The following is a 22,316-nucleotide window of genomic DNA, read 5'->3' on the forward strand; positions in this document are numbered from 1 at the left end:
TATCCCTGCCATACTGATTTTTATGTTAGAGGAAAAGCTGCTCGACTCCTTGTGGTAGGCGACACCACAATTGTGAGCAAAAGTATTTAACAATGTGTGGTCACTTTGGAACAGTACACTGCAGTAAGGAAAATTGTACCCCATTGACCAGTGGTTCATGCCCACTATTTAGATCCACTGTGCTTCGGGAACACCCTGAATACATTGGTAGAATCTTCCAGAAAACAATTTATGTGTAGTTAGTACCTACCATCTCCCTTCCTTGGTGAAGAATGACTGGCCACTGGCAGATTCACGTGAAGCTGCCTGTTTCGGTTCCGTTGTGAGTGTTGATTCCGTCCAGACGCATCAAATTCATTGGACTCCACACTCCTGGTTTTGGAATGTCTGTTCCTTCCAGGATGATGCTGAGAGAGTAGATTTCCCTGCTCCCTCAAACTTCTTGACCGACCATGCCTGGACTCTCCCATTTGATCAATAGTATATTTACTGTGAGTCCGCTCAGAATGTTCAAACGAATGTGTGCGCCCTCTTGGAACTATCTGGATTTGCTCTTCGTTACGATTGTTCCTCACATCTTGATTGACATTTCTATGGCTATTTGACTGATTTTCCTCAGGCTGGTCTTGACTGGAAGCTCTTTCAGAAGGGTAACCTATGGGGGCAGTCCAACCCTTCGACAGTTGCAAGCTACAGTCATGCTCGGGTGTCCTCCTTGATCTTTTGCTGTTGCGCACTTTCGGGCTTTTATTGTTAGCCTCATGGCAATAGTAATATTCTTCCTCTTGCTCACTCGGGAATCGGTGATGACACTGAGACCTGCTGTCTTCTGAGTCATGCATGCAAACACAAAGTGATGTTAGTAAGGGGTTAGCAGCAAGCCATTTAAGATAGCACTCTCTTTTAACAGCATGCGTCTACGGTTTGCTAAGTCACGTCACCTGATTTTAGAAAACATAAAGCAGTAAATAGGGTACCACAATAGTGTAGTCAGAATCTCGTCTGAGATAAATGGTGTGTCTAAATTCCCATTAACAAAAATATTGCCTCTCTGGACCCACCCAATGAACAACATTTATGCATAGAATATTCAGGACGCCATATAGATGTTAGATGACATTGCTAACTAAAATATTCTTGCATGCAACCCAATAATACTACAGAAATGACCCAATAATACTACAGAAATAACCTAATAATACTACAGAAATTACAAAGGGGTGGTGCCAGCAGAAGTAGGGAAAGCGTTCATGCCGTGTGTATGCGGTGCAGGTCTGCGTGCAAGCAAGGCAAGCAGGTTGCCAAGAATATTAGACATTAACTTGTTAGAGACTAAAAGTTAGACATATTATGTATTGCAGTACATTAAGACTATGGGTAATTCTTCTTCCAAACCAGCATACAGATATTAATAATGAACACTGCTGCTTGAAATAACGTCCCTTTCAGTACCCATTGTGCAAATCCTTCAATTAAAATGATAGATGCAAAAAATGACGTGGACCTAATCAAGCCGTCTGTATACATTCTGCTGCTTTGAATACCACGAGAAATGAGACAATCATCAGACACAATTTTATAAATATGTATTTTCTTTCTCCTCTTTGGGAATTCAATTAAAACAACATATTCCAAAGGAGACTGGTGGACTGCAGCCGCAGCCTGTGCAGGTAAGAGCGGTAGGGTGGTGAGGCCAGGTTGGGAGAGATTCGACAGACGACCACAAGGGAAAATTAAATAAGTCAATCATTTTCCCTCATCGTAGTCTCTCGAAATCACCCACCCGACCCCACCACTCTTACCTGCATGGGTCACATCTGACTGACAACATTTGTACCCAACCGGTTACATACTAGGAGGTTTGTATGAAGGCGTCGGGCCCAAAGCAAAATATGCTAGAAAACAATCAGGTAAAATTTATTACAGTCTACAATAAATGTAGCTCCCGTGTACTGAGCTGAAAATGAATATTTGCTCAAGTGGCACAGAGTACATTCAGGGCAGAGCAGAAGTACCAATCTCAATAAAAAAAAAAAATGGGGTAACTAAAATCATGAAGTTGTGTTTCCAAGAAAGATACAGGAAGCAGAAGCCACATACCATAAAGCATCTATACCATGCGGTCACATCAAATGAAGGGAATGGCGGGGGCAAGGGCGGAAGCCATGAAACAGAAATAATAAAGATAAAAAAATTATAACTAGAGTCCTTGTGGAGAACAATCTTTTCTTTTTTGCACCTCATCTGAACTTATATATCAATGATCCAAGTACGGTAATCGCAGATTTTTAGCTATGTTTTAAAGGAGCCATTGGTGAATGATGTCACAGCGGATCTCAAAACCCAAATAGACATCATCAAACAAAGTAAAATACTAGAATGTCCCTTGTTGGCGACTGGAAGTGATGCAGGGTTGGGTAAAGAGGACTGCTCTTAACTCTAGATCGGATGGTCCCTGGTATGGCAATGTAAGAAAGTTGTGGACTTTCTTCAGTACTCCTGCTTCCTTAAATGCAATCCTGTGTGAGTAAGGATAATGGATTAGCACATTAAACATTTTCTTTATTTTAACCGGGTAGATATTTTCCACAGTGGAGAAATCTCTTGTCCCACAGCCAGTGCAAATGTTGGGATGTGTGGTTCTTCAAGCCCACTATTTGAAACAATTTGTCAGTTTATTTCTTCGATTTTTGGCAATAGATTTAAGGATCAATATTGGGAGTAGACACTTGCGGGAAAATGTGTGATTTCAAACCAAGATACAACTTGGTGAGCATTCCACTCTTTCCTGATGGTTAAGCCGAGTTGTCTCTCAAATGGGAACACACATATTTTGAAGAGTTATATTTTTTTTATCACAGTTAATGTGATTTTTGATCAGAAAAAATCCTTAAATCCTGTTTCTGCGAGTCAGGATATGGAATTTGTAATGCTAGATCGAATTCTTTGATGCAAATGTAATTTATAGCTGCAAAGACATTTGTGAATGAGGGCCTACATCCTTTCCAGAGGGGTATAATTCAAATACACTAATTACGGAGAGACACTAGCATCAGAAAGTTTACTAACCAATACAGCTTACTCCCTCCAATTTAGAGAGACTGGGGTTGGCTCAGTAAGTGGAAGACAGATCTGAACTGGTAATGAGATATACAAATTCTCACAATAAGTGTTTTTACAGGGTAGATAGACTGCAAGGAATATAATGCAGTATTCAATAAACCTCTAGACATAGACATCACTCAATAAAAAATTTGAAGGTAATAAACAGGAGTAACGCATTTGTAAATAATTGTTTAAATTTTTTGATTTTTTGAATTCGGAATTGCTTTTTTAACTCTTATTTCATACCGTTTTGTGCTTTGATTTCCCGCCAGCACATAGCTGCTGGTAATACATATAGATGCATGCGAGTCTCCTTAACTATATACAATGGTGCTTTCCATGTCGTAACAATTAATTTTGTGGTAAAACATGGTCTAAATGTAATACAATATCGCAATGTAGAAACAACTGCTTGGAAAAAAATGAATATTTTGCTCCCTATTAACTGGTGGGAGAGCCGATAGTGATTTGAGTGGCAATGCACAAGCTGCTACATATTTGAGTTTTAGAAGTGGAATATGAACGAGGTTTAGTTACGTACACTAACAATCCTCATCCTCGTCCCCCAGCCATCTCGGATTTTCTTTATTCCATTATTTTCTTTTTACCACAAATAACATATTGTGCTCTCTCAATTCCACATCGAAATGTAGTTATTTGCTTTACTTTGAATTGCAATGCAGTTTTGAGTATTGATTGCTATGATTTGTTTTCCATGTGGCTCTGTCATTTTCGAAGTTAATTTCATCTGGCATGAACTTTATCTTACTTTCATGGGTATTATTGTGGATGTGTTGCTATTTTATGCATTTATCTAGCTGTATGATAAATAAATGAAAAAAGGGAAAGCGCGATGAACATCTGGCAGCCCCTTTTGAGTTGGGGCCGAGATCTGAGATTACTATAATTTGAGTTGGTACTTTACCCCCCGGTCCTATGATTACACCAAGCCCTCATCAAATGGGACCGGTCGGGTTGACCTAAGCAAGTGCAGTTAGCCATAGAGCGCCCAGTTGGAAAATGACGGCTTTTTAAGATCTGCAGGAGCTTATTGGTGAGATGAGGACAAAAAATAAATAAAAAAAAGATAAACAAATGAAAACATGACAATACATTTCACCCAGTGAAATTTAGAAAATGCAGCACTAGGGTGATGGATTTGGAGCAGCAAATTGAAATGTTCACGACCACAAGAACGATCAGGACAGTAGCACATAACTTTGTATTGCCTAGATCAAATTAGATCGACAATGGCTGAGGAAAGGACGCGTGTATTAGGTATATATTTAAAAAGTATCTGCGCAGTTTTCATCCCTTCTATTTACTATACTCGTAGGAAAACGGCCAATAGGGAAACAGTGAAATTTAATGGCAGGCAAGTGGCTTAAAAAGGTCTCTAAGACTTGGCAATTACTACAGCCACATTTTCTTAGTCGCCGTCAACTCCACTGATTCAAAAACGTAAGAATAAACAACGTTTTTTAAGGGCACTGTCATCTGATATGGTTGGATAATGAAATGTTAACACAACACCACTTCCCTCAGCCAAAGATTCAGTCCAATTTAAAGAATGTCCCCATGCACCAACACCAGAGATGTAGCAGTCCCTACATGAATAGCATAAATCATGTAAGCGTGACCCAAACATTACAGTGGCCTTCCACAGGGCAAACAACAGCATTACCTTTTGGGGCTGGTGGGTCTGTATTGGAAGCTGCCTTACAGCTGCGCTCATGATAAACCAAGGAAGGCCTACCTTGGATCCTGGTTGGGCTGTCAAGGCTCCACCTCTCCACCTCCTTCTGTTCAAGCTCTTGCAACTTCTTGGCTATTTCCTGGAGGAAAATAACACCCAAAGGCTATGTTAGAATAAGAAGAATGGTCTCTCAAGATGAAAACAAAGCCTGTACCTGCATCAATTTTTCACTGCTTACTGAAAAAATCAACAATTAACACACACATGTTTGCAGATTGGCACAGAGCTACAGCAGGTCATAGAGAATAAAGCCATTGTTCTGCAATAAATGGAGACATTCATGATATGTACATTTTGAAAAGGGAAATCATTTTCATGCAACATGCCCACTCTCTTTGGATCACCTGTGGACCAGAAAATATGCACAGCTTGCTATCCTTATACCACTTCAACACCAGTACTCGGGCTCTGGTGTGTGCCAAGAATGCCCTCTTGAGCGCCCTCCACATCAGAGCCCCAAGAAGCTCATTACTAGGACTGACCTTGTAACCAAATGAGTAGTAACACCCAGTCATGTTTTCATGACATCTGCAATCAATACATTTGAAGGCAATTTTCATGTAGATGACGTGTTGTTATTTTTTTCATGTTTGTTGGTAACTCTTAAAACCCACATAGATTTTACTCCTGGGTGACTGTGTGAGCCAGCTCTATTCATTATCAGGTTGCAGATGCTCCTAGAACCCTGGCACAAAGGCAGTTGTTAAAGACAATGAAATGTCTCTCATTAGGCCTACCCTAGGCAACTTTAATAATATCCCGGACAAACCGATCCTGTATTTCCAATGGAAAGCATACTGACCGCCACAGATGTGGTACTCTACAGTCCTGCACAAACAAACTGGTCGGCTAATCACTTATCAGTGGTTGCTAGCCTGTACCCACGACATGGAATGATCACTACTGAATGGTAGCCTCTTTGGGTGCATTGTGGGATACTCTAAAAAGATGAGGCAGGAATGTGATAGTGTAATAGTCATATATTGGGACTGCCTGTGTCATTTAATGGGATATTGCATTTGGTTGAATCTTGAGTTAGGTGGACTGAACAGGTTAGAAGAGCATGTGCAGTTTCTGAGGTCTGAGTGTTCTAAATGAATGCTGCATGTGCAATGATGAGTAACTGTGTGTTGAGAGGCTGCAATCAGAGTTGATGTGTGAAGAGACACTGATAAAAAAAGTAAATGAATATCTTCTATTTGACAGGGGCAGCTGAAGTGCAGAGGGACAAAGTTCATATACTAACCACATAAGAAATGCCCAATGATTATAAGTTATCTTACAAAAACACATGAATGTGATGTAGCCTCTAGTAACTCCGAGTCCACCTGTGTGGGATGAGGGGCACAGGGCATGATGTAGTGCCTGTCCCTACTGGGACAGAGCCTGGAGTCAGTGGCGTCATGAATCCCCCACATTAGCAGCTTGAGTGGGGGTGGGTGCCACTGGAAAGGCCACTGGAAAGGCCATCCTTTCAAATGTAGATTATGTTTACTTTCACTCTGATTGGCAATGCTGGTGGGGAAGAAAAGCTGGAGTAGCAGGGAGAGAGGTAAAATGCAACACGAGAGCATGACAGGAAAGAAAGTAGGAAGGGCTGGATGGCGAGATAGATGAATGTATGGGTGGTAAGTGGGGAATGGCTGAATTGGTGAATTGCACGTCGGATGGAGGGATGAAGGTATCGATGGGTTGAACAATGGAGAGAAACAAAGAATGATGAAAGAAGGAACTATTGCAGATAGGATAACAGAGATGTAAGGACGGTGAGTGGATGAAGATAAGTCAGGATGATTGACAGATGACAGCAATAAAGATGATGTTGAGAAGGATATAAAATATTAGTAGATGGATGGAGAGATGAATGGATAGGATTGATGGACTGAAGGGAATAATGGGTGGATGAAGAGAAGGAAGGATGAATGAGAGAAGGAAGGACAGAGAGATGGATGGATGGATAAATCTATTGAGAATGCATGTATATAAGGCAATTTGGCCCCACTGTTACCAGGATCTTCTCAGGGAAGTGACCATACGAGTGCCAAGCTTTCTCTCCTCACTCATTCAGTGCATTTTGGGATAGGATTCGAAGTGGGGGATATTACATTTTCTGGCTACTCTTTTGTCTGGAGTTATGCAACCTGTAGACAAGAGTGGGCTGATGTCACCAAATATGAATGTGTGCAAATCAGTGTGACCCCTGTACAGAGCGTCCCATAAACTCAAAGAAAAACAGTGCCTTCTGCCGGTGTTGAGGCTGTGCAGGACCTGCCAAACATTGCACCACAACTTCAGCACAAGGAAATGGGCAGTAACACATTATGTGCCATCACTACTTTCTTTAGGTGCTACAGATTTGTGAGTGTGGGTAACACCACAACATGGAAGGGGTCAAGCCGACCTAGCTTGCCAGGAATAGTTATTTACCCATGCCAACATGCGCTTGAAGCAAAACCCTTAAGGGCTCTATCAACAATGTGCGTCACAGGAGGTCAGCAGAGTCAGGATGCAATCTTAACACTGACTTCTTTCCCTTCTCACATCCTCTGGCGAACTACTCATGGGTGGCATGGTGCAAGTCTGTGGACCACGGTGATGGAAATACTCCCTACTGTCCCTTTTGGTGGATGCTGGCTCTTGGATTGGGATATCTTCGATGTATGTCTCCAGATAAGCAATGACTGCCGCCAGGACAAAAAGGACATCTAGGCAGGTGCTTACTGTGATGCCAGAAAAAGGAATAGCACAACCTGGGTCAAAGGGAAGGATACTGAAACAGTGCCTGACCCAGCCACAAGATTAGTGGCCTTAACAGTGACCTGCATATTGCACCCATGTGTATGAATGTATATGGAATTTCTATGGCGTGAACCTAGCCAAAAGAAAGCAGAGCTCTGTACATGCATGAAGTTGAGGAGTGACAAGAGAGGAAGTTGGATTGTGGAAGGTTAATGCATTACGATAGAGTGTTCTTTAAAGAGGTGAGTTTTCAGCTCTTTCCTAATTTGGGTGTTCCTGATGAATACAGGGTGCGTAGGTGAAAAAGGCCTGCTGGCTTGTTTTTTTCTTTTTTTAATTTTACACTTCTTAGTCTGCAGTCTGATGGTGTCCAATAAACATATGTTATTCAGCACCAAGATACCCTTCTGAGTGAATGTGCGCTTTCCAAATACACATGTTTTGTTATGTCCTTGTTGCGGATGGGGAGCTTGTCTGCAAGATAAGCGTGGATGCTGTTCATGATGGCTCAGTAAATGATGAAGCTGGCATCGAAGATGGTGCGGGCCGACAATGCGAGTCAATGGAGTTCCATCAGGCTGGGGGTGATGTGAATGTATTTCTTCAGGCCCTGGATGAGACTTGCTGTGGTGTGTAGGATGCCCATAAGAGATGCCAGTGTGTAGCCTCAGAGACCATGGAGTGGGCCATTGCCATTATCCAGATAAGAGAGTATGATGGTTTCAACAGTAGTTCTGGAGTCGTTTCTGACACTTGAGCTTCTCCAATTGGGTTTCCCGGTGTGGGGCTGCTGTACACTAGAAATATGCCTCTAACAATATGGTGAAAGGGATGGTGGCACTATAAGGAATCACCACCAGTAGTTCAAAGTGGGAATGGTGCCAATCAGTCCTGCTCTTGTTTTCCTTTGCCAGTCCTGACCCTTCACACAAATGGCCGTCGGCTAAACGGTTCACCCCATGGAGTGCAGAGCACCTGGCTCTAATTGCAGCTGCAGACCCCATCTCTCTCACACACACGGAGCAATCTGGCTACAGCAGACTTCAGACACACCAGTCCATCCACTGCGACAATTATTCTTGCATTCCAGGCCACACTAGTAATCAGGCCCTACCCGCAGAGATCATCAGAGACTGGCATGCTGCTATGCAATATATACACTATTCCACCCCACTAGGCTCTGCATAATGCAGGCCTCCCACAGAAGTCAATAGGACCATGCACCCTGTTCAAGTTCACCTTACTATTAATGACACATATGACACTAATCTTATTACAGAATTTACCAAACTGCTTTGTAGAAGAGGGCCTCTACACCCAGGTGAGGACCACTTCACTTGGCGACATATGCTGGACTACAGGTAGACACAGGAAGTTACCAGAAAGTGAGATTCGCTCGCCCAACTTCTCGGTGAGGAAGTTGACAGGACTAATTTTAAAGAAAAATACTATGCCATATTCACAGATGCTTTTTCCCAATCTGCATGTGTACTAATGTACAATTCGAGAGCCTCTTCACAAACAAAAATGCACATACACATTTAACACGCATGCACACTTTGCACCTGGGGAGGCGTGCAAGGTGAGAGTGGCATGATCAGGCAGTGTTGTAGAGTGAGGTTAATTTCTCATTCATGATAGGATGTTCCCGTCTCCTTTGTGAGTGTTGACCTAGTGCAGGGCTCCCTCAGAGGCTGGCGCAATGCAGACAAGGTGCATGAGTACCATTGAGTTGGGTGTTATTCAGCGCCAAGAGACTGCTGGGTGAACGTGCGCTTTACAAATACACATGTTATGTTATATATGTTCCGGTGCCTGCATTGGCTAACTGCGTCCATAACTGATCATCATGACATGAGCATTAGTGCATAGGATTTTATTCCTAACCATAAATAAAAATGTGATTCTTCATATTTCCCTGGGTGAGCTTTTAAAGTCATAAGGAGCCACTTCGATGCCATTCGTACTGCCACTCTCATGCCACTCCCATTGCTACATGGGAGGAGGGGCAGAAATCTGCTGACATCAGCAGAACTCTTTCCCTTCCCTCGCGTCGCTCATGGTAGCGGGTGCAGGCGCTTGCCACTCTACTTTAGTATTCACCGACAATAGAGTTGTACGAAGGGGCACCCACTACCATTTCCCTCCCACCACAACCTTCCTCCTCTGTGCAGGTCCCAACTCTGAACTGAGGCCTGCTGGCATCACAAATGTAGGTGCCATTTTTTATAAACTGGGCTCTAGTAACTCCACCAATTTGTTAATCTGAGACCGCCCTCCAGTGCTTCAATTACTGCAGGTTTATACCTGATGTAAATTACATACCTTTAGTGGTGTTGCATTGTAATATACCAGGCAGTAAATTTTATCTCGCCAATTATTAATAAATAATCCAAGCATTAAAAATTACGTTGGGTGTCTGTAATCCCTGTATAAAAAGCTTATCTCTTTATTACAAGTGACATGTGACACATCTAGTGATTATTATTAATAAATAACTTTATTATATGATTACATAAAACCATTACAAAGATATCTAAAATAAGTTAAACATTGATATAATATATAAAAGACAATCTAGCACATGCATCAAAAATGCCATTTGCTATTCCTTATTAGCGAAAAATAAGGATTCGCTAATAAGGACTCGCAAAAGCCTATGCATGTAGAAATCGCTTACAAAATAGCGATTTCTAAATATTTCTTAATTGCGAGTCTCAAATTGCGAGTCGCAATTAAGGAATACCTCTCCATTCATTTTTATGGGCCTAGAGGCCCATAGGAATGAATGGGAGGACGTTCTCAATTTGCGATTCTCAATTAGAGAATCGAAAAATTGAGAATGCAATTTCAAGGGTGCAAGGGTGTCAAAACGACACCCTGATGCACCCCTGAAATCGATCTGTGTACAAATGTTGCGCACACACATCCAAAGGACATGTGTGTGTGTAACCTGCCACTTTGAAAAATGCACCTTCGTGCATTTTTCAAAGTTTTTGCAAATTACCATGAAGTTCAACTTCATGGTAATTTGCGCCCCCTATCAGCGAAATCGCTAATTATTTTACTCTAATGCATTGCATTTAAGGAATCTCAATTTGCGAATCCTTAAATTAATTAATTGCGAGTTCTCAAATTGCGAGTGCCTTGACCCTTCATGCATCGCAAATGCCCATTTTTCGGGCGCAAACGGCCGATTTTTGCGAATCGCACTGTTTGCGCTCGCAAAAATGGTTGATGCATGTGCCCCAATATGTAAAACAATTCATTCAGTTCTTAAGTCAATTAATTTGACAACAAAACTAAAAGCAGATTTAAGCAAGGCTCTAAGATCTAATTTGGAACTTATTGCGCACTGTGCAGCTCGCTGCTAAGGGACGGGGCAGTGTACAACTATTGGGGTGCGACTGTCAGTGATCTGTCATTTAGCAATGTCCGTGCCAGATGAATAAATTTGCCTTTTTAGCCATATCTGTCACTGTTTCCAGGGACAATAGAAGGTTTTGATCCTCTGTGATGGATTGAATGCTATGATGAAAAAAGACTGGCCTCAGGAGTATGCAAAGGTCGTTGTGTAGACCTGGACAACAGCATAGGAGGTGGGCCAGTGATTCCTTACTATAGTCGCACAGTCTGCAGTGTCTTTCGGGCGATTTCCAGCCGGCAATCCACTCTCTTATTGGAAGGAGCACCAGCCTTGCCCATTGTATTTGCTTTAACACTCATTTCCCCAGTGCTTGGTGAATATGCACTTGAATAGATTGGGTTCAATAGGATGTTATGAGGGAGACATGTGTGCCCCAATGTAGTAAGACCTTGATTTCAGTTTCAAGTGAGCAGGGATGCAGTTGCTTTTTTATTGCAGCTATAATGGCGTAGTAATTGGTGGTGTTTTGGGTCCAATTTTCTACAATTCGTTGTAGCTTCTTCACTGCCATATTTAGGGGCTCATGCCAAGGATTGCTATAAGTCGCAAAACTGGTTTTTAGGACTGCCTTCATTGTATTCTCAGGGGCAACTGTTGTCTGGTTGAAATATTTTCCCAGGGCAACCATGCTGTCGGGTATTTGGGTAACGAGATCAAATTCGAGTCTGATCAAAGAATTCCGCATTTAAGATGCCCGTTGGAATATGCGCTCAAAACCCATGCATTGTATCTTATTGAGTTCAGCCACCAACATTCTGGGCAATGCTTGATTTGCATAGTTGACGGAGGGCAAACGTTTTGTTGTGATCACCCTCCGTATGGCCTATGTCGTCTGGGTGTTGAGGGATTTATTTCGTTTGCAGAGAGCATATATAACCATCTTTCTTTTATTCTTTATTTTTTGCAGATGTAAGGTTTGTTTTCCCGTTTCACAGAGCCATTCCCCAAAATAGCTATAATTCTGGATGCACTCTAGCTTTGGGACCCCAACCCCCATTTTTTGGCCCTTTTTTCCAGGTGGCGCCCAAAGATCACATCTTTGGTTTTATTCGCATTGGCAATCAGTTTGTTCTTTAAACTGTATTTGTTCAATGCGTGAAGTGCCTTTTGGTGGCCAACGTTTGTGTGATCTAAGAGAATGAGGTCATCCGCACATTGCATGAGGAAGATTTTCTTTTCTCCAATCCTTGGAGTAGCTAGATTTACATCTGATAATGCAACGGCAAAGAGATCCAACAAAGGCTCTCCCCATTGCTGAAAGAAGCCTTGCATTACCTCTGGATTCATGACCCACTAGAAATCTTCACCTTAGTTTGGCCGCCCTGGCATTCAGAGAGCCCCCCAAATGTTGAACCACCAGGGAAATCCCCTGGCATTGCAGTCATGTCCAGAAACGTACAGCCTCTTGACAAACGGTGAAGGACTCGACCCGACCCTGTTTGTTGCAGAACCACATGGCAGTGGTGTTGTCCATGAACACTTGTACCAGCCTTCCCTTGATCATAGGAAGAAAGGCTTCCAATGCCAAGCAAATCACCGAAGCTCCAACAGAGTTTAGTGGAGACCTCACTCTGCCTGAGAGCAGAGTCCTTTGATCTCCACCTCTCCCAGATGGCCACATCATCCCAGAAGTGACACATCTGTCACTATAATCAGCTCTGGTTGGGGAAGGTAGAGAGGTCTGCCACTGGCCCAATCATGGTTCGTCAGCCACCACTGCAGATCTCTCACAGTTGCCTCCAAGATCTCGACCATGTCAGAGAGATTCCCCTGATGCTACGACCAATGGGACTTCAGGTCCCACTGCAGAGCCTGCATATATGTCAAAAGACATGAGTCGTAAGCAGAATGCAGGAGGCCATGAGCCTAAATAACTTCTATGGGGTAGTCAGAAACAGGAGGGAGTAGACCCTTCCGACTATTTACAACACCCAACAGTCTGATGTTACTAACCGCCAGTGGTGGAGGTGATGGAGTATCCTGCCTCTCACTGGGAGAAAAACAAACTAAAAGGGTTTGTAGGCTACAGCTTTGGGGGGTGGTGGACTGTCCCAATCTCTAACTGCCTCACTCACTTGGTTTATGGAAGCCACATCCTTGGCCACGAAAAGGCTTGGAAGCCTGTTGACCATAGTGGCTGGGAAGGTATGGATGTGGTTGGAGACCATTATTGTGGCCACAAAAGGGGCAGAAGATGGACTGGGTTGACTAGGAGCTATAGACAAGCCCAGGAAACTGTCTGTAGCTCTGCTCTCCTTAAAGAGCTCCAGCGCTGAGTTCACCTTCTCTCCAAAAAAGCGAGAGCCATTAAAGGGAATGTCCATAAGCGAGACTTGGACATTTCCTGAAAAAACTGTCATTCTCAGCCAGGCATGGCGCCATAGGGACATCAATGTTGAAATCACTCTACCCAGCAAGTCGGTTGTATATGTATCGTATGGTGAACTTTGCTGCATTCCTCCCATAACTTGGGAGAGTATTGCTCGGACCACCTTTGAGACCATGGACAGCACTTGAGCAACCAAATCCGAATCCCAGATCATATGGGAGTATTGGTCCAAAAGGCACGCAGAAGAGAGCATCCTCTTTCAAAAGGCCTTCTGGCTTTTGGATTCCCTATCTAGTGGAGTGGCAAGGAACATGCCGGGGTTGATCTTAGAAGTGGAGGCCTAGACCACTAAGCTCTCCGAGGTGGGGTGCTGAATTAGGAAACTGGGGCCCCCCGAAGTGGGGTGATGGCGGCAGGCAAATGTTCTATGCACAGAAGACACTGTGCCGGGCTTGGACCAGGTCTCAAATCGGACATCAGTAAAGGCTTCATTGAATGGGAACAAGGGTTCGGAGGGGCTGACTCCTGGCTGAAGCACCTCCATCAAGTTGTTTGTCTTGATTGCCACTGAGGGAAGATTAAGGTTCAAGACCTCAGCTGCCCTAAACACCACCATGGCAAGAGAAGCTTCCTCCTCCATAACTACTAAAGAAGGAGAGACCAAACCCGTGTCAGCAGGGACGGCTCCTCCACTATGGCAGAGGAACGTCGCCTCACTGCTTTTAAGCCGTAACAAACATAAAATGACAATAACTCAGTTGTTTGTGTATTTTTTGTTTATTGTTTGTGTCTTGATGCTTTGCGGCAGGTAGGTGGGCGGGGCCGCTCTGCTCTCATAGCATTGCAGGGGGGGAGGGGTTTGCCCACTCCTAAAGTGAACAATGACTGTTTGATCAGCCCTCTCGGGCCGCCCAAACCAGTCATGCACACTTCCCTGTTCTCAATGCAGGCTGCATTACAGCCTGCATGGAGAACATGCCCACCCCTCCAGCCACAGGCTGAGCGCGGTGTTACGGCGCTCAGACCAATCACAATGCTGCATTGAAGGGTTGTGATTGGCTTAGGAGTGGGAGCCTAGCTGCCTGCTTCCTGTTCCTGTCAGAGGCAGGAGAGCAGGAGCAGAGAAGAAGAGGGGCCCAGCTTGTAGTACGTTTTTAGGTCTCGCCAACGCAGCGCACAAGCGCTGCATAGGAGGGACCTCTTGGAATCGCTCAGGACTTTTTGGGAAATTCGTGCATGTACTGCACTGTTCCCAATGAGCCCTCATGAATGTGTGGCGTTTACCTTGCGGGAGCGAGCAGCGGCGCCATCTGTTTGCAATTATCGCGCCCGCCGCTGCTCACTCCCGCAAGGTAAACGCTGCCCGTCACTTTAACTTTCGCTGCCGCGCTTGTCTTTTTTAATAGTGTATATTGGTTGCTAAGGACTCGTGGGCGAGTGTGTTAATTATTGTTTTCCGCCAGTCGCCTCTTGCACCCTTCTGCTTGTTTACTTTGTCAAAGATTTGGGGAGTTCAGTTCAAGGGGCCATTAACTTTTAAAACTTTCATATTTTCATTGGATAATATTCATTTGCCTTTAAAAATATAATTACTGCCTGTATTCGAAGAAAACAATGTAATGGATGCAGGGGGTACACACTGCTCACAGATCTACTACCTGCATCAAGGAAGCTGGCAGATCTTACTTTTCATAACACCTAGCTGAAAGTTTTCTAGCAGTGCTCCGGTTAATTGGAGAGAAACACCAAACTCAGACTTGAGTCATGATGATGTATTTGGATTAAAGTCAGAAGGTGACGCCATGTTGTGGAAGACCGCATATTCCACCTGCAAAGTCATTATCATGAAAATTGTTAAAGCAGTCAATTCAGCTGATGTGATCCACGACTACAACTCCCAGAATGCATCGGCAGTGGTGTGAAATGAAAGTCCGTGACTGGAAGGCAGTGTCTGACGCATTATCTGGTGTTTTTGGTAATGCACTGCCTTTTGATGACCTTTACTTGGTGGCTCGTGGCTGTTGGGTGCCTTCCTCCATGTGCCCCGCTACACCCTGCCTCGCTTTCCTCGGAAGCCCCGCCATGAACACACGAGCCTCCTGCATTGTGCTTTATGGTGAACAAGGTGGTATATGTTTCAGTGCTTTGCACCTTCACTTGCACATCCCAGAAACAAGGGGTAGTTTCTACCATTGGCCTAGTGACCAACTTTCAGAGCCAAGTTCACCTGGACATAGACAGATGTGGCATAAATACCAAGACACCGGTCAAAGTTTAAATGTGACTGGGGCATGACTAAAAGGTGAGACTGATTTAGTTCTAAAATTAGTAGAAAGGCATTTAACGCGGGAATAAAACGTTAACTGTCACTACGGTTAACAAGCAAGCCAGGATAGAAAGAATGATGAAAAAATGAGAGGGCAGCACATTTTAACAAAGCGCACGGGTAGGATGGTATTGCTAAGATCCTAAATTGGAGGCGTGTAAGACTGTATACAGTACATCGAGGGATACCCAAGCTGTCGGAGTCCTGTGAGGACTTGCTCTGTTGTCTCAGAATGAGCTTCGATGGTGGTTGCATCTTTCCAAAAAGTTTCAAGCCCTACGATTGGTATAATTTGTGACGGTGGGTCTGCCTTCTAATGAAATAAACCTGTAAGATGCGTGCGTTATAAGAAATGGGTCTGCAGCGAGGCCTCGTGATTGTTTCAAGCACGCAGACCAACCGAGAGACTGGCTACTTAAATAGGGGCATATCAACAACAACCGGCGATAATTATCGCTGAGCGCACTTAGCGCTCGGATAATTATCGCCGGCAGCGCCGATTTTTATCGCTGACATAGGGTTCTATTAGCAACGCTTATCTCATCGGCGATAACTGGCTAACGTGAGATTATCGCTGGAAACCCAGTGATAATCTCACGTTAGCTAGTTGATAGGGACTCACAAACTTAGCCATGATATCCCCCTTCCATAGGATATCATGGCTAAGTCAGTCCTGAAGCAGGTGTTAGGAAAGTAGCGATAACAGGTGTTATCTCTACTTTTCCTGACGCTACGCTTCATAGCGTGGGGCTTGATGATAGGAGAAATGTTGCTTAGCGACATTTCTCCTATCATGTCAGGTCAGGAACGCCCAGTTTGCATCTCATTAGAGATGCAAAGCTGGGCATTAGAAATCCCCATGCTAAAGCAAGGTTTCACGCGTTAGTTTGACCTTGCTAATATAGCGATAAAATTATCGCCGCTTTTCGGCCGAAAGCGGCGATAATTTTTTATTGTCTCTTTGTAAATATGCCCCATAGTGCTTAGAAGTATGCTTGATTGGCGCTTCAAGCTGTTCTCCCATCAGTTGTTTGCAGCGTACCTTGATAGCCCCTTCCTCAGCGACCATCTAGTTTGCACCCGTGCATAGTTCCGGCCGTGTTAAGGGAAAACCCCCGGGAGCCTTTGTACTTGGTTAACAATTGCTGGCGGCCAGTTTGGAACTAAAGCGACCCATTGTAAATTTATAAGGGGCACATTGTACGGTCTGTGGGAGAGGGGAAATAGTCCTTCCTGGAGACCACAGCCTGATCTTTTTCTACATACACAGACGTGCTTTTTATTTTCGTTTTCTTTGGCATCTCTTCTTGGTTGTACACTGTTTTTGTTTGCTCATTGTGGCGGGTTTCCGTTGTCTTTTTTTGCTTTTCCTTTTCTTTGAAAACATTTAAAGCTTTGGTACTTATGGTGCATTGCTACGGATGTGAATGAAGTGCCCATGGAGTGTATAAACAGCTACATATCTGACCACCTACCTGCGTCTAAGAATCATGTAAGGCCTTTGACCCGATAAACCTCGTCAGATCTATAGCGTAGATGGTGGCGAGAACTTCACCTCATCATAGTGTCAACGTTTCACCATTCTCGGGTGTTGAGTCTTTGCGTCAAAGACGGAGGGAGTTGTAGGTTACAGTGAGTAACAAGCATTGGCATAGCCAATAGGTCTCGCCTTTGGGACCTTATAAGTGTTTAGTTATCCAGCACAATATCCTTGATGCAACAACATCAACTGTTGCATGGCTAAACACTTATAAGGTCCCAAAGGCGAGACCTATTGGCTATGCCAATGCTTGTTTTATTTTCTTGTTTCTAAATCCCCCCCACCCCTGCGCGGAATCTGCCCCCCCCCTCGCACCCGCCGCCTCACCCGCGAGCCATGCCTGCCGTGACTGAGTGTCAGGCAAAGTGTCTAGCCCACTGGCCCCCACCAGTTCCTCTTATCAGTTGCCCCCCTCATCTAAGCGATGCTGGTAAACATAAGAGTCCACATGCCCCTCCCATTCCACTCCACTCCCTCTCTAAGCCTATCAATAGATAAAGGCACTGGCTCCGCTCCCTAGATCATGGCCCCGGTGTTGGCCAGAACCAGCATCGGGCAACGCCCACTTGTGTACGTGTTGGAGTTGGGAATATTGAGCGAAATGGCACCACTGTAGGGTGTCGGAACTGGAGCGGGTGTCGAGGAAAGGCTTGTCTCGCCATGGCTCTGCTCTGGATCCAGCAAGGCATCCACAGGGCCTGATTGGCGCTGAGGGTGAACCCAAAAGCGGGGATCCAGTAGGAGCCCCTCCCAAACCTGGACAGCCCAAAGGCACTACAGAGTAGCTGGCCAGCTTAAATAGGAGGTGCATGGCGTCATAAACTTCTTTGAGCTGGGTGGGGGTCACTTCGGCTCCTAGAAAGTCAGGGAAGCGCAGAGCGGACCCTGACTCAGGCTCTGCCATCTGCAGTGCCGACGTGCCTGCCTCTCGTCGGACAACTTCGACAGGTGTGGTGAAGTTGAAGACCTCTTTGACTTCTTGGATTTTTTATGCTTGTGGTATTTACCAGATATCCCCTATGACTTAGAATGAGACGATGATCGCCAGGTGCGGCTCCGCGAACGATCCTGGGACCTTCTGCACGACTGAGATCTTAAGCATCTTGAAGTAATCAACATTGGGTGGTGAGAAGCTTGAGGGATCGCTCTCTCAGCACCTTCGGGTTCATGGTGCAGCAGTCCCAACATGTCTGGAGTCGTCATTGTGCTCCACACACCACAAACACAGCAAGTTGAGGTCTGTCACAGACATCTGCATGTGACAGGCTCCAAATGGTTTGATGCGCACAGCGCCACCTACTGGCACACCGGAGTAGTGCTCAAAAGTGTTGCTGATCTAGACTGATACCTGGGGGTATTCTCAGTTCAGAAATCCACAGCTAGAAATCTGATACATGGGGTTATTCTAAGTTAAGGAATCTTCAGCTAGAAGTCTCTATCAGATACTAAAGATTTAAGGAGTTTGTGGGAAGGGTGAGGGTGTGTCTAAGTATTATAAGGAACAAAAATACTCTGTCTTACATTACAAGGATACTGCAAGTCACTATAGAGTTCCATGAACTTATAAAGGAACTCGAGCTTCAGCTTAGTTCCTTTATATGGTCATAGAACTCCTTTGTGACTTGCAATACACCTGCAATACATGGCCGGGGGTACTTTATCCGATATACACATGTGGCTTGGTTTGCCACTAAAATAAATATAATCCATACAAAAGGTGCCCAATTCATTGACATATTTTATTTATCAGTTGTTGTAAAGTGTTACATGAAGCTGACAGCTGCCTCTTGGCACTTTGGAAACTGGAGGCCGTTACAAGGGGGTTTTACAGGGAAACAGGAACGTCTAAAGCCTTCCCTGACACCTTTGTTTCTGCATTTGCATATATTTTGAAATTTGAGAAAAATATTCTTTGCGGGCATGAGTCACAGGCCAAAAATAAATTGGCAGATAAAACAAAAAAGAAATTCAGTCAAGATATTTCGTTAAAAAAAACAATGCACCTATATAGCCAGAAGAGGGCAGCAAATATCTATTCCAATTTCTAACAATTCACTGTTAGATCATTCCAGCTCAACAGCCTCAAAGGGAGAAATTAGTAAGCAATGCAGCTTTGGAATTTCCCAGCAACTATTGTGCTATTAAATGTATATACTCCTTCTTTACAAATATAGATTCCATTAAAAAGATACGATCGTTATTAAACGAAGAATTTTAAGAGGAGATGTTGACATCTATCTAGTGATAAGGAGAGATGGGCGATGGGAAAACAATCAAAAGTTACATTAAAAAATACATTTCTCAGCGGAAGACAAAATGTAATATGGTGCTGAATAGGAACTCGATGCGGATTGGTTATGCAATCTATCCTCTTCTAATACCAGGAGACGTTACCATCAAACTAGAAACTGCATCCTACACGGCAGCCCACGACGTGTCTGCACACCGAACCACAGACGCGCGTCAGACAGTGATCGCTTTGAAGCTACTCACAGAGATCTGTGCCCAAAACCTGCGTGTCAAGACTCGTCTTCAGAGAGCATCTTCAATCACAGGTACGTCGGTCACCACTTCCTTCCTGGAGGTCTTGTCTCAGTTTCAGCATTTAAACTCCTAAATAAAACCTACAATGGACGCAGCTCTCCACAGTAAACTCTGACCTGTGTCAAATGCACTGCCCTTTGCCAGGTCTCTAGAAGTCAGCTCAACCAGTGCCTGTTTAACAGGTGAAGGGGGTGCCTCTAACCAATGACTGTTTGGGGTGGGCGGGGCCTGACTGGTGAACCAAAATCAGCACTGGCAAAAAATGCTCAAACCAGCCCTATTCCCTTATTCTCCTTGCTCTACCCCTCTACCCCTCTTTCCATTCATCCACTCTCTCTGTCCTCTACGCTCGCTCCTCTCCCGTTCTGGTCGCTCTCTCCATCCCTCTGACCCCCTCTTGTCAATATCGCGAAGCTCCTGTGCCTGCTGCAGTTAATTTCGGGGAGCTGGGGGAAGTGACAGAGGATCCAACCACGGCCCTGGGCTTTAAGACCTGGCCCCCAATGGCTCCAGGCCACCAGGGAAAAACCAGATGGAATATACAGTCAGTCCCGGCCTGGGGGTGGGGAGTCGCATGGTAAGGGCGCCCTGTTCACAGGGTCACCTACCTCTGCCCAAAACTCTCCTACAGCTCTCATAGCTCCTACCTGGTACCTGGACTGAGGGCACTCAGCAAGTTTCGGCTCAGGCCCTTGGCAAGTCAGGTGGACACACTCTAATGCAGGGGTCTCAAAAACTTTTCTGTAGGAAGAGCTACTTATATTCATTGAAAATCATCCCAAGCTACTAATCTTAATAGTGTTGCAAGAGTGACCACTTCATACAATGTTACATTACTGGCCACCATTTGCAAAATTACTAGTAGTGATCAACTCAGTGCATCAGGCGCGGTTGCCAGTTGCAATATGAAAAAAGGCCTGGTCAATGCGAAATGCCTCTACATGGGTAATACATAACAGCCACAGCTCCAATGCCCTCTGCACCAAGGTAACAATATAAGTAGTAAGTCCCCACCCTCACAATGTCCCCTGCACCAAGCTAACAATATTAGTAATACGTCTCCCCAGTGCCGCACGATTTATCACTGAAATATCAGCTTTAAAAATATTTTGGAAACTCAATTACTTTTTCTCCAAACATTAGCTTATTAGTTCTCAAAATACACATATTCATTCTGAATAAGTGCTTTTCCATTTTAGTATGCATACATTCAACCAATCTAATATAGTTGGATGGGCTGCACACAGGAGAGCCACTTACAGGGAGACGGAGAGCTACCTGTGGCTCACAAGCTACTCGTTGGAGAAGCCTGCTCTAATGCCTAACCAACTGACCTCCACTCTCCCCAGGAAAGGGAAACATCGGAGGAGACTGTGGTGTCTTGGGCGCTAGGCCCAGATGCTGGATAAATGACTGCACAGACACACTGAGTAGGATACTGTAACTGGCCCAGGGCACATGTGCCCGGCCCCTTTTATAAGCAGGGTCACCTGACCAGTGATGCCTGTGATGGGTGGGTGTACAGTGTGGGTGCAGCACAAGGCTGAACACTAGAACGTGTCCAGTAGGATACTACACCCCTCCCACACCTAGTGAAAAAGAAACAAACAAAAGTCCAACCTATGAAGAAAAAAAAAATGCACAGCGCCAATGAGTCTTTTCAGGCTATCTGCCAGGCAGTGCTGGAGCTCTGGACCGCATAGTCAGGAAGCTTTGGTCCTCCTCAGCGATGTAGTTCAGACCGGCCTGGTATCGCAGTGATGGACTCTATTTGCACAGGTCAGATAGCGGTGCATCTGGAGCAGTGGTGGAGTCCACTTTGGAGATATTCTTGCAGGCGCTCAGGCTCCAGTGGACGGCAAACCTGCAAATACGGAGGGTGACCTTGGTGGATGAGGGCCTTCCTTGGAGGCGATGATGCTTTCCAATTCCCACTAGCCGAGCAGCTTCAGACTCTCCTGCCTGGACTCTCCTCTCACAGAAGTCTCCTGGAGGGCCTTCCTGCTGGGCTGCCATGGGACCGTCTGGACTGTGCGGGCCTTTCATAGGCCGCGTGAAGGTGTCGCTGAGGTATTGCCAACAGGACCACAGCCAAGTCGCTCATGCAGCTGCAGAGGGAGGTGTCTCAGAGTCTGTGTGCTCTTGCCGTCAGGACTCAGGGTCACATGCCTACATCAGATGGTCTTTGGGTGGCCAATCTCTGTCAGTGACCTTCATGCTTCCCTGTGCCTGTCGTGGAGCTGCTGCCGACACATCTCTCCGGTTGGGATTCCCCCCTCAAAGGAACTCCGTTGAGGTCCTAGCCCCTGGATTGCCACATGACTGCATGGGCTGTGCAGGACTCTCGTGGGCCGCGCTGAGGGTTCGCTGCGGAACTCCCAACAGGGCCACGGCCAAGCCTCATGTAACCCCAAGGGTGGATAATCTAATGGTCGGGTATGCTCTTCTTTGGCAGGGCTCAGGGTTACGGGGGCACACAGAAGGTTCCTGGGTGCCTAGCTTCCCATGGGGCCAGGAGTGTCTCATTGAACTCCAATGTCTTGATAGTTT

At 45.0% G+C, this 22,316-nt stretch overlaps 1 protein-coding gene across 2 annotated transcripts in view; it reads right to left on the reverse strand.

Moving 5' to 3' along the window:
* The window catches only part of LOC146867869 (uncharacterized), a 587,713-nt gene that overhangs the window by 132,005 nt on the left and 433,392 nt on the right, over positions 1 to 22,316 (reverse strand). Inside the window, exons 6-7 of one of the 2 annotated variants that reach the window (XM_085608578.1) lie at positions 4,862 to 4,940; positions 251 to 829 (exon numbers count right to left, since the gene is read on the reverse strand). In XM_085608578.1, the coding sequence (XP_085464704.1) occupies positions 251 to 829; positions 4,862 to 4,940 (658 nt within the window). The remainder of the gene's footprint in view (positions 1 to 250; positions 830 to 4,861; positions 4,941 to 22,316) is intronic. The other variant, XM_085608579.1, reaches the window with a different exon arrangement.

The sequence above is a fragment of the Triturus cristatus genome, chromosome 1_2, assembly GCF_964204655.1.
Source record: "Triturus cristatus chromosome 1_2, aTriCri1.1, whole genome shotgun sequence".
In the NCBI taxonomy this organism is placed as follows: Eukaryota; Metazoa; Chordata; class Amphibia; order Caudata; family Salamandridae; genus Triturus; species Triturus cristatus.